At 35.0% G+C, this 13,362-nt stretch overlaps 1 protein-coding gene across 1 annotated transcript in view; it reads left to right on the forward strand.

Annotated features, from left to right (window-relative positions):
- The window catches only part of MAN2A1 (mannosidase, alpha, class 2A, member 1), a gene marked incomplete at its 3' end in the record, with an annotated part of 46,711 nt that overhangs the window by 17,649 nt on the left and 15,700 nt on the right, over positions 1-13,362 (forward strand). Inside the window, 4 exon segments of the mRNA XM_010139221.1 lie at positions 3,073-3,244; positions 4,764-4,891; positions 6,512-6,685; positions 8,934-9,120. Coding sequence (XP_010137523.1) covers positions 3,073-3,244; positions 4,764-4,891; positions 6,512-6,685; positions 8,934-9,120 — 661 coding nt within the window.

Here is a 13,362-nt window from a genome sequence, read left to right on the forward strand (position 1 = left end):
GTTGGCTGTAGTGGCTCATTGTGGTAGATTATAGCAGCCCATTGTTACCTGCAGGAGCAGGGACAGACCATGTTGCCTCCACATCACTCCAGTCCCTGTTCGGTGGCACGGTACATTGCACCTGGCTGCAGCAGGCCTTAGCCATTATGACCACATTCCATTCTTGGGATCAGCAAACTGCTTCACAGCCATTTCACGGCTTCTTTTGTGTCAAGGCGAAAGTTAAGAATCTGGGAAACAGTGTTTTTCCTCACCTCCCCATAAGTGGTTATTTTCCCACAGTGGTCAATGCCCCAAGCTTGTCAGTGTCAAGGAGCATGTGGATAATGCTCTTAATAACATGCCTTAGCTTTTGGTGAGCCCTGAAGTAGTCGGACTTGATGGTCATCATAGGTCCCTTCTAACTGAAACTCTTCTATTAAGAAATAAATATATTTAAGTGCAAGAGGCCAGATGCGTGGTAATTAAATTTCAGAGGACTTTCTGTGAAAACTTGTAAATATTTCCTAGAACTTTGTGAATTCTGTGAAGTTCAGTGTGTTAATCATGTTAATACCCCTCCTTTGTAGCTTAATAAACTGAATATATTAAAACAAAATAACCTCTAATCATAACTCCGGTCTTCCTACCTCATAACATATGCCAGCTGCTTTGTCACTTAGCTCTGTGCTTCTTTATTTAGGTTGGTTTATTACATTTTTCAAGAATGCTTAAGAAGGCTTAATCAGTATAAGTTTGCTTTTATTGCTGCAACATAAAAATATGCTAAAATAGTTTATAATTATGATAAATTTCTGTATTGGAAAAACATAGGATGTTTTAGTTTATCCTCCATTAGTTGTTTGCTAGCATGATATTATTTCTTGCAGAAGAAATTCCTTGTAAAAAGCTATAGATTTGTAGTCTCATACATGTGGATCTTTTTTTGTAAATATTAGTAAAATATTTCTTTGTAGAAAAGCAAATGAACATTGAAAAAGATAAACAGATTGTGTGATCACGCTTCCTTGAGTGAAAGCGTCCGTTAAGGAAAACCTCTTACTGAAATAGAGAACACAAGAAATTTTGATTAAAAACAGTGCAAAAGGAAAATAAATTCAGTGTATTGACCATTTTTGTTTTCAGTCTTCATGAAACTATTGAGTAATAGCAATTTACTGTCAAGATTTTTATATTAAGCTGTTTCCATGCCTCTAAAGAAACTGTTTTAGGTTTAAATTTTAAACCGTCATGTTAACGTCTTGATAAAATGTGTTTTTCCACTTTAAGATAGGTTAGGTTAGACCCTAGTGTTGTATCTGTGTAGATAGATTCTTCTAGATGCTAAATATCCATTTAAAAAAAAAAAAAGCAAACAAAGAAAAGATACTGAGCAAGCATTTTTCCTTTGAATGTTAATAGTTTTATTTTTTCATTTGCAAAGTTAAGCAAGGAGGTTTTCGGAAATTCATGTTTTTGTTGAATGTTTTATAAAAATTAGACCTTTACAAAGTGAAAGTGCAGCCTGGAAGTAGTACAGTCAAAGTGTCCAGTGGTTATGCCTAATTACAAGATTCTTTATTTGAAATACAATTAACAATTTGATATGAATTGGGAAAGAATGTGCATATTGTCAACTTACATTAGTTCTGCATTTCTACCTAGATGAATGTAATTTTTTTTTATCCTTAAAAGTATAATGTATGCTTTCTGAATCAATATTCAGACTCTATTTAAAATTACAGTGATTTTCTTTTATTAGACTTAAAAATGATCTTTTTAATACTAATATTTTCTCCATTTATATAACTGCCTTGAAACAATATTGTCTCATTTGAGAACAGCCTAAACCTGTAAGCAGACTGTCATTGTGCTAGAATGGCAGTGCCTCTGCAGAACAGAACTGGCAAACCAGAGTAGAATCCCTAGGATCATATTTATCTGGAGCACAGTCCTCATGTTGTGTGGAAGCTTTCACAGAACCTTAAAATGTGGATGCATGCTATAGGACCAATTTGCATTCTTCAGTAGCTACTCTGTTGCATATGGCAGTTCCTTAAACTCAACTTCTCTGTCCCTTTTGGAAACACTTGAATGAAAATGCTCATGCATGACGAGCTGGTATGAAGATTAGGAATATGCTACTTGTGTGTTAAGTAGACAGGCTTATTCTTTTTTCCAATTATAGTTATAGAAGGAATATATCTCTTCCAGGTTCTGACAAGGAAGATGCTTGTACATTTTCATGCAAGGATTTAGGAAGAGGTTAAAGAATTTTATGTAAGGCTCCACACTGTGAGGTCTGAATAAGTGTTAAAAGTTGGGTTTTCCATTACTCTGCGTCTCACTGAAGTCTTTTCTAATGAGAGATGCAGCTACAATGTATTTCTTTTCTCAGTCATTGCGAACAAACTCCTCATTTGTAAAGGAGGCTGAATATGTGCTTCAGGGCTTACTGCTGCTTTGTTTGCCCCCATTTTATTTTTTTACCTTGAAGGTCTGTGGGATACCATTAGTGTCTGTTAATTTTCTCCTCAAATTGTAGGATGCTGCTAGTAAAGGTTTTCATTCAGTTGTTTTACGTAAAGTAGGGTGATGGGGTGCTTTATGACTTGAAAGAAGAGATAAGACATTGAGGGAATGATAAGGAAGTGTTGGGGTTGTGTATGCTAGGAATAGGGCTTGGGCTGGGAAGATGATCTGTTAGTAGACACTACAGTCACGTGAGGGATGAGGAAACCTAGTGAAAGTTATCAAGGAAGATCAATTTTGAGATTTGTACATCTTCCTTCTCAGCTACTTAATTTGTGCTTAAATTTTAAAAAAAATTAAATCCACATATTTTTAAATGTGTGTTCTGTTGATCAAATTAGAAAACCTAATATATAGATGTATTTATACATCTAATAATTAAAATACCTAAACATCATAAAAATAAAGTCCAGGGCAGTTTAGCACTTCTAACTATCCACAGCATGTAAAGCTCAGCTTTTTAAGAAAACGCTTCATGTATCTTCTTCTAGGGAGTGGAAAGAAGGGAGATCTCTAAGACTGTTGAAAGCAACTTAAATGTCACATTTTCTTTTTCTATAGGTTGGCTGAAGACTTTTGATGATTACTTCAGAGATCAGACACAGCATATCTTAAATAATATGGTTTTAAAACTGCAAGAAGACAACCGAAGGAAATTTATGTGGTCTGAGATTTCTTACTTTTCAAAATGGTGGGATGGAATAGATAGCCAAAAAAAGGATGCCGTTAAAAGGTTTGAATGCTGAACTATTTCTTATGTTCCGTGGGGCGTATTCTGAGAATCTGTGTATTTGACTATGTTGTAAACGTGAGATTTCACTTGTTGTGATGCAGAATTGCTAGAATAATAGACTATTCAAGTTCTGGGTTTGGGGTTTGGTTTGGTTTTTTTTCAAGTTACAAGATAAAAATCCATATAGAGAAGTGAAGGCAAATTACTGTGTAGCTGAAAAAAATGAATGAAAGTTTCAGTGTATAACTATGAAGATGCCATTTGAATTGTAGTGGAGTTATGATTATAAACTTATTTGAAGTTACATTGAAGAATTGACAGTAGGATTAAAACAATGTTTCGTATTAGCTCTTTATATATTGTAATTTTTTCTTAGAACTATGAAATGATATTTTTCTGTTTTTCAATATGTGTATACATTTGCTTAAGTGGTGAAATAGTCCATACTCTACACCCTTGCTCTTTTTAATTCTTTTTAAAGTCACAAGTCAAATTGTAATTCAGAAGTAAAATGTTGTCCTAGCCATTGAGACAAGAAAGTGTGCTGCTTGGATAAACTTGAAGGAAGGATCGATTTGGAGTTTTCAGAGAGGGGTTTTAGGGCTTTTGTTTGTTTGTTTTTTAAAATTATTTAAAAATTTATGTACAGTGCATTACTATTATAACACAGCTATTGTTTTTTTTGAAATTAAAAAGATCCCTTGGAACACAGTAAACAGTAAATGAGAGCCACTAGGGAACTGTGTCCTTTCTTCAGGGAAATCAGGTATCAGTTAAACTGCTGTAAGACGTACAGATGCTGCACTGAATATTGCTTTCGCTGTATGTTTTTCATTACTCTTATGGGTATTATCTGTAACATGACTAAGTTTTGGTAAGTTTACCATATTTCTTTTTTTGAATTCATTAAGTGTTTTTAGGCTCACGTACAATATAAGTGCTGAAATTACATTATTTAACTGTAGGGACCACCTGATGCTGGAAGCATGATCATTATGTTCCTGGCATCTTAACAGAGACTGGATGATCCTGTGTTTTGTTTCAAGACAGCATTTTAATGAATGAGATGGTCTGAAGCCTTTATAGATATAATAAACTTTGAAGCTCTATTAGCTCTCAAACAATAAAAAGAACAGTAGATCAAAGATGGGAAAATATTAGTAGTGCTTGAAATGTGCACTGTCTAGACATCTCATTCAAATGGTCTTCGGGACTGTGGCACATAAACTTTTATTTTCGTAATCTCTGCAGGAAATACTCTTCTTACTGATTAAAAAAAATTAAAATCTGGCACATGCAGTAGAGTTTTCATTACACAGAGGCATTCAATATTTCTTTGTTCATCTATTCATTCTTACCCTATTTAATTAATGAAATGTAGTCCACTGATGGAAGTGGCACAAGTGTTTTAGATTTTGGTGTTACGTCTCTAGTAAAGAGCTATTGGGTATTCAGAAACTTATTTTTGAGAGTGTGTCTTCATCTGGAAGATTTTGAACACAATGTACATATTTTTCAGGTTAATAAAAAATGGACAATTTGAAATAGTAACAGGAGGATGGGTCATGCCTGATGAAGCCTCCTCTCATTATTTTGCTTTAATTGACCAACTGATAGAAGGACATCAATGGCTAGAAAAGAACCTCGGTATGTAGCTTGATCTAAAGTGTAACTGTGTTAATAGAGGAAGTCAGGTAGAAAATGCTTTTTTTGTTTTTCTGAGGTACCTAGAAGGGTCTTTTTATTTTCCTGAAACGTTAAATGAGACCACTTACTGGAAGCTATAAATTTGAGTCTAGTATTTGCAATTTCTGTTTGCAGATAGAACTTCCTGGATATGAACAGTTTTTTAAACAATATTGTGTCGTAATCTTTTGCCTTGATCATGAGATGTGTGTAGTATATTAGCATAATAAAATATAAAAGTAGATCATACTGGATTGTAGATGATGTGTCTCTGGTATCACCGACAGTTTCCAACTGCCATTTCTGTCTTTTGGAAGTCATGATAAAATCCTTTAAATGGCTCAAAAATTGATATTACTTTCTTGTGTTTGGATCTATTCTGCAGCCTGTGTATTCATTAGGTTCTCTTATGTAGGCTTTCAAAAAAGTAAATACGAAGTTCAATAGTAGTTATTATAGTAGTAGTAGTTATTGTAGCAGTAGGAGTTATAAAACGTAAACTCGTAATGTTAGACTTACTCATTTTTTTTTTTTAAAAAAAGGCTGACTTATTTGCCTTTGAAACTTTGAGGAACTACTGACAGCAGCAGCATTGGCTGAACTTTTTTGGTGGCTTTGGGAGGATTTTTGTTTAGTTCTATAACTAGAGTTAATGTTCCATAAGTAGCAATAACCCTTTCTCTATGGAAAATATTTGTGCCATGATTTTAATAGTACAATAATATTACTTCACCTAATTAACTGAATTGTTTTGAAAAGCTGTTTCACTGTATTTTTCTTAGATTGTGATTTTCATGAACACAACTCCACAGAATTAAGAGATGGAGGAGGGAAGGCATAATAAATGGGTAGTGCATTCCCTACTGTTTGTTTTTGGGGTTTTGTGGTTTTTTGTGGTTTTTTTTTTTTTTTTTTTTTTTTTTTTTTTTTTTTTTTTTTTTTTTTTTTTTTTTTTTTTGGTAAGACAGGAAAAAATGTGCCTAAGGATCCATGTTGAAGAATTAGTTAAAGGAGCGTTAGATATCACTTCTTTATTTGCTAGTATAAGTTCAGTGAAAAGACACTACTAATCAGCGTGATTCTAATGGGTGCCAACCAAGTAAATAAAAAGTTAGTTCCAAAGGGGACAAAGGTTAGCGGTATTTAAATTACCATGAAAATTCAGCAAGCTACATTGTCAATCTCCATCTGATCATTTTCTTTCAGCTTGCCTTTCCAGCTATGACATCTATAAACTACTTAAAGTAAAAAAGGAGATATATTTAATTATGATTCCATGTAAAGATGTTTGAGACACAGTTGAAATAGTGTAACAAGGTAGGGTAGTAATCTCAGGGGTTTTATGTAGTTAGAATGCTTTGCCTCCAAGACTTTTTTGTTGTTGTTGAAAACTCTTTGTTTAACTCTAGTTTGTTAATTCCAGGGTGTGGAGCCTGGAGGAGGCTTAATACTCAGGTGTATACTTTAATTTGTCTTCTTGGAAATTTTATCTTTAGTGCTCTGAATTGAATTATTTTGGTATAGCTTTCTTTCAGTGAAAAGTAAAACTTTCTTCCCTTTTTACTTTTCTTTTGTCAACAGGAGTAAAACCAAAGTCTGGTTGGGCAGTTGATCCTTTTGGGCATTCACCATCAATGGCCTACCTTCTGAAACGCACAGGATTTTCCAACATGCTGATACAGAGAGTTCATTACTCAGTTAAAAAACATTTTGCAACACAGAAGACACTAGAATTTTTTTGGAGACAGAACTGGGGTATGTGTATTTCCTTTATGTCAATTAATTTTAATTCACACAGGTGAAATAGAGAGAGAACTTAAATGGAAATCTTTACAGAACAGGTTACTAAGAAAAGTTAGCCTTGACTTGAAAATTATAGACTTACAGCCTGGAAGTCTAGTCATTCATCTAGGTTAAGTTTCAGGGATTTTTTTTTTTTCTTTTAATAACAGAAAGAGAATGAGTGTACCTCTGTGTTAGAGAAGAAGTTAAATATAAAAACACTGTTATTACCATGGTTCCTCTGGTATTCCCATTTCTTCAATTTTCATTTGTGCTTTTACTTTCTCTTATTTCCCTTTTCTCACATTCCTTACAAGTGTATATAAAAAAAATAAACAGGGTGGAATATTCTTTCCTCCTTTTTCTCATTTATTTTCGTCCTCCTCCTAGATGGAAATAAAGTGGAGGAGAAGGAACATTTCTTTTGAAGAGGAAAAAAAAAAAAGGCCAAAAGTGAACATTTGAAGATGAGAGATCTGTCTTGTTTGTATTCTTACTAAGGAAGAAACTTTCAAGCAATGAGTTTTCCTCAGCTGATGTGACAAATTAGAGTCATTAGTTACAGTAGCTTTCTGTGGACTTGAAATTTTTAGGTTATATTTAGCCAGAAAAATGTCAAATTAAAAACTTTTCACCATTTTAATTTGCATTGAAATTTTTATCTAAAATCTTACTCTTAGAATAAGTATAATTGCTTTTTTGATATTATTTGTACAATATAGAGTAGGAATGTTTTCTTAGTAATGTAGTGATTATACTAGAGCAAACTCGTGTGTGTAAATGAATGTACTTTTCTATATATATATTCTGTTTTGCATTGTACTGTACCATCATTCCAATAAGCTGTATGATGAATGTATATATTTAAGGTTTCGGTCTTTCTGATTTTAATGTAAGGTAATATGACATGCTTTATCTATAGAGCGTCAACCAAACATACTTAGTACTTAATATTGAAAAGCAGTAGTGATTTTGAAGCTTTTTAGTTCTTCTGTGTATTTAGGGTTCCTCAGCATATTCAGAGAAAGTGATCTGCTGCACAATTAAACTTGACTTGAGGAAAATATGCCACTGGGAAGGAATTTGTCAGATACTGATACTTGAGAGATATTTCTTCTCACATTGGGGTGTACTAAGTATCTAAGTGTCTGGGATGCTGAATTGACGAGCCTTTTTTCCTAAATAGTTGCATACGTAAATCCATGTATGGTAGAAGGCTTTTCAAAAAGATCATGTATCAAAGATCACTGCACAGTCATCTGGTGTAATATGTAGACGTGGTACCTGAGGTAGAGAGAACTCTTGTAATTGAAAAGTAAATGTGTATATTTACAGAATATTACCTTTTTAGTAATAAGTAGTAGTAAAATAGTTTTTAAATAAAAGGTCTGAATTGGAACTATGAAGACATAGACTTGTTAAGGTTTTGAAAAGTATTTTCCTATGTATTGTTGACATACTGAGGGTTCAGGTTCTGTGGCGCATCTACAGCATTCATTCCCTTTTTTCAGTGTAAAATTAGTTTAAGTCATTAGTACTGGAAATAGGTAATCAACATTTAGGGGTTTTACCAGATGAGTAAACTTCAGGTCCTCTTCTGTGAGAACTACATGTTATCTTTAAAGTTCAATTCTGAAAGACCTTCTTTTGAGACTTGACAAATGAATGTCGCGCTCTCTTCCTGGTGAGTTAAACTTTAAGCAATTGACTGGCTAGATGAAAAAGTTGGGATGGCAAAGATGGACTCAGAAGTGCATAGAATTCAGTGTAATTCTATATACAAGCCCACAGAATCTATCTGAGCAGAATCATGCTGTTAATATATTGAAGTTACGTGTTCAGGAATTAAGATATTGATAAAGCCAACCAAATTCACATGTTGTGCTAATGAAGTAATGACAGCAGGGTACTTAGTTTTTGATTTTTTTTTTTTTGTTAGTTTGTTCACTTCTAAAATGGTAGAAATGAGGTTTATGTGGGTAAAAAACCTGCTAACACTATGTTTCTGTCTTTCCCAATCAGCCACTGCTTGATTGGAACATTCTGATCTTGGCTGTATCTCTAGTTTTAGCTCCTTTATATGTAAGGTACATACAAAGCTAGACTCCGGATATGGATATTCAAAGCACAAAATTGTCTCGATCTGATTTTGGAACTGATTTAGTTTTGGTAAATCTGACAGGGTTTATTTTAAAGGTCTGCTCTACCTTTTTATTTCCAGATTTGGGATCCAGTACAGATATCCTTTGTCATATGATGCCTTTCTATAGCTATGATGTTCCTCATACTTGTGGTCCAGATCCAAAAATCTGCTGCCAATTTGATTTCAAACGTCTTCCTGGAGGAAGAGTAAGCTGTCCTTGGAGAGTTCCACCAGAAGCCATTCATGCTGGAAATGTTCAACACAGGTAGAGTTTTTTTTACATATTCTGCAAGGGAATAAATTTGAACAAAAATTTTTATGCTGGTCAAAGCTGATATCTAGTTTAACTTGGTGAATTTATGTAGTTCTTAAACTTGTCATAGTGAAATAATACGTATTATATAAGCTAATGTGTGCTCCTAAGTTCAGGACATAATTGACAGTAAAACTTGAAGATACTTTATAATGAAGGAAGATGTATTGCATCTTTTTCTTTTCCATTTATGATACACGAGTGTAACAGGTACTATTTCTGAAGCCTAGGCAGAACATAGTCATCAGTTTGGTCATAATCATATTACTGGTTTACTGTAGGTTTTGTGAAGTTTATAAATACAGTGATATGTCTCCTGCTAGGGGAAAGTTTCAGGGACAACATGATGTACTATGTTGTAACTGCAAACTGTAAGGTATTTTCTGTGGCATATCCTTGCAAAACTTGACAATCTGTGACCTAGCTTTCCTGAAGTTGACATATTAAGTGAATTTTGAGTCCTGTGTCTTATGTCTGAAATTGTATTAAGTTCAATTGTATTTTTCAAATAGAAACACTGAGCTGTTTTGCCATGAGTGAAAATCAGCTTTACAGTTTTACAAAGCTACTTTTCAGGGTTTTTTTTTTGGGGGGGGGGATGGGGGGTCGGGAAGGGAAGCTAGAACTGCTGAAGATTTTTCCAGAAAAAAGATTGTATTCTATGGTCCTGTTGCTATCTTCAGGCCTTCAAACCATCCCCAAGTTCAAGAGCTAGAAATTAAGGTAGGTGTTTACAACGGTTGCAAATTGCTGAATGTAACAAATGTATTGAGGATAGAAGGGTGACTTTTTGGTTCTAGTCTTGATGCTTAAGTTTTGAAGTGATATTGTGATGATAATGATGATGCATTGGTTGTCTACGTATCAAGTCTGCATGTCTTCTTTCTAAGCATGGATTTTGCCAAGCATCTTGAAAACTTCACTTTGTCAGTAAAATTCAGGTACAAAATAGTATCGAAGATAAAACCAGAATAAACCAGAATACACCACGATTTTTATATTTTAAGGTAGAAATTGGAATGATGATAGGAAAAAGTGGGTTTGTTTTTTTTTTAAAGTAGAAATATGAAAGCTGAAGATGACTGGAGAACAGTAGAGCTAACAGAAGGATTACTGTGGCACACCCAGTGTTTATCAAGAGTGAAGGAAAGCTCGTGTCTTTAAACCAAAGTTGTAAAAAAAAAAAAAAATCTTGACTCAGCATCCCAATTAGCAGAGACAAATATTTGTAAATAAGTAGCAGCTTGTTTAACAAATACCTGGAACATATTGGCTATAAATATAATGTAGAGAGGCTGCTCAGAATGCGTTGTAAGGTTTTGGGGTTTTAATTGTATCTTAATTCATCTCTGCAGTTCCAAAATGGAACCTTTGCATAACAATCAAAATTAGACCATATAAAAGAAATTGTTCTTTGACCATGTCCTATGAAATCAAAGAATAAAAGAAGTGGGCCAGGTATACAGTGAACCTATGATCAAGTTGAAGAGATCGTCTCAATGTGGTCTCTGAAACTTAACCTTTTGCATCAGCTTTTGGTAGATAAAAACAGTTCCACTGTTTAACAGGGTTTTGAAACAGCAGTATGGGAGGTAATACCTAAGGGAAAAGTAAAACTAACACATGATCTTTGAGCTGGGAGCTTGGATTATTTACATTTGGAACACTGGATGAAACACAGAAACTGTAATTTGAGAGTGTAGTTCAAATAAATCCAGAGAACCTAGGAAGTAGTATTTTGCTGGAGGATGCTGTAACGCTATCGTCTTGTATGATAAAGTTAGAATATTGTAGGCAACTAAAAACTTGTCAAATCTGACCTCTGTAACAAGACAAGTTTTGCAGTTGTTGTGACAAGATGTATGAGATCCAGAAGGAATTGAAAAATCTGTCTTGACATCATCAGCTTTCCAAAAATGAAGGTTGGTAGGACAGTAATTTATTTGGATTTTAAAAAATGTGTTTGATACAGACTTGATTAATTTAGAGGCAAGGTTTAGATCACTGACCTTTCTTTAATGCTGAAGTTGCAACAAAATTCGTAAGACAGAGATCTTGGATACTCAGCTGGAACTGTTGCTTTTGATTTCAATATTATTATGGCCATACATATATACTGAAGAGATAGTGAATTGAGAAATTAAGACTAGTAGCTGTTGGATATATCATTACCTGCGGCTTCAGTTGTGATTTGGTAGGAAGGAATGAAAGAGCACCCTAATTGAACACCTGCACTTGTTTAATTACACTTCATAACAGCTTAGTTTATAAAGTTACTGTTGCACTTGCCCTGTTTTGCAGCTGCATCTTTATCCATGTGTTTGAATGCTGAAGTTACAGCTTTTCACATTAGCAAGAAAAAACAGCTGTTGGTGGGTTTTTTTCCTTAAATGGAAATGAGTGGTTTTGTTACAAGGGAGCATATCATATTTTGGTGTTTGTCTCTCTTCCATGCATGGAAGTAGGAAGTGCAAGTTATGTGCTTCAGAGGAGTAGAAAATGGACTTTCCACTTCACCCTCTACTGTTCAAGAACTCAGTTTTACCCTTTTTTTTCTTTTTTTTTTTATGGTGATACTGCAACTGGCATCCAGAATTACACTGCAGGTACAGCATTGGCGGTTAATGTTTGTGATTGCCAACCTCAAGAATCCAAGATCACCCTCTTAGGGAGCACTCAGCCTATCCTGTCTGCTTAGCCATCTCCTCCACAAAACTACCCGAACAAAAAATTGCCAATCCACCAAATGGTTTTATTTTCTAGTAGAGGCAATTGAGCAAAGAGTGAGTCCCTTAATGCTTCATGTGCTGTATAGGCTGAAGTAGTTAGCAGGGACTGTGAAGCCATGATTACTGTCAAAGCTGTTACATAGGACTTGCTATAGCTGCCACAAAATTTCTTGTGTTTCCCACAGATTCTGCATGGCTACTGCTCTTATATAGGAAGGGGAATGTTAATTCTTCTGTTATGTTTTAGCAAAATACTTGAAATTTTTGCATTAAAAACCCACAGCTTTGATACGAAGGGGTTTTCTTCATTTGTGAAAGGTCTTAAGCATTCAATGATAGTTTGAAAGCTTTCCAAAGAAAGGTAGAAAAATATTCTTGGTGCTGTTACTGACAACACGTTACTGACAATTTTTATATTCTTCAGTGTTGCAAACTAGGAGTGCAGTTAGGGTTGCCCTGAACGTTGAGAACTATGTAACTTCTGATTGAATAAACCCAAAAATCTTGTTGGTTTTTTTTTAAAGCCATTAAAATGGGGTTGCTGCTAAATGCTATATCCATAAATATAGTGCTAAAAAAAGTTTATCATGACTGATCTCTTTGGCTTTCAGGATAGACATATGTCAACACATATCGACATATATCTAATATCTTTCTGAGGAACCAGAAGGAGAAAGCAGTGAGACTCTGTGATTTTTTTCTTTTTCTCCGGAATTACATAGGTTGCTCCGAAAGAAATGCATCCTATTTATTTCTATGGAAACTACGACAGATACAAAGAGCACAATAACGCTGTTTGATAGAGCAAACTCTCAGCTACAAAACACTATTTTTGGCAAAGTCCCCACCACTGGCTGTACATTTTTACCAGCGATGAACAAGCACCTGCGTGCCGCGCTCGTTCAAAAATCTGCACCAGTGGAGGGCACCTGCTGTCACTGTTGCCACTGCTGGAACACAGCACCCACCCCCTCACCGTGCTGACATCCCCTGGTTGGTCTCCGTAAACGTTCCACCAGCGTCAGTGAATGCCAACGGGTGCCATTGTTTCCGCACAGAGGAATTCAGTTACACACCTTTGCTTCGTACGCACTCCTATGTCAGACACCGTTCTGTCAGACCACCCCTCTGCTGCCGTCTGTCACGTGGCAACAAAATTTAACAGAATACTGGTGGGAAGGTTCCACCTCTACTGCCATGCCACCCACATCCGCCTCTGACATCGTGGGCCGACATAATAGAATAGGAAGCGTTACTTTCAGAGAGTCCGTTGTATTTTTCAACTTAAGGAAATTCTGTCTGGGGTTCTCTACTGTCTCCTTTTCATTCTTGTATGAAATAATGATTCAGGAATTTACTTGAGAGAAACTTAAGAGGATGTGCCCTACTTGAGACACTTAATCTTTATTTGGTGGTTTTGCAATTGAAACTGGTTTTCAGTGGAGGAAGATTCTGCTGCCCACTT

The sequence above is a fragment of the Buceros rhinoceros genome, unplaced genomic scaffold (genome assembly GCF_000710305.1).
Source record: "Buceros rhinoceros silvestris isolate BGI_N320 unplaced genomic scaffold, ASM71030v1 scaffold767, whole genome shotgun sequence".
NCBI lineage: Eukaryota > Metazoa > Chordata > Aves > Bucerotiformes > Bucerotidae > Buceros > Buceros rhinoceros.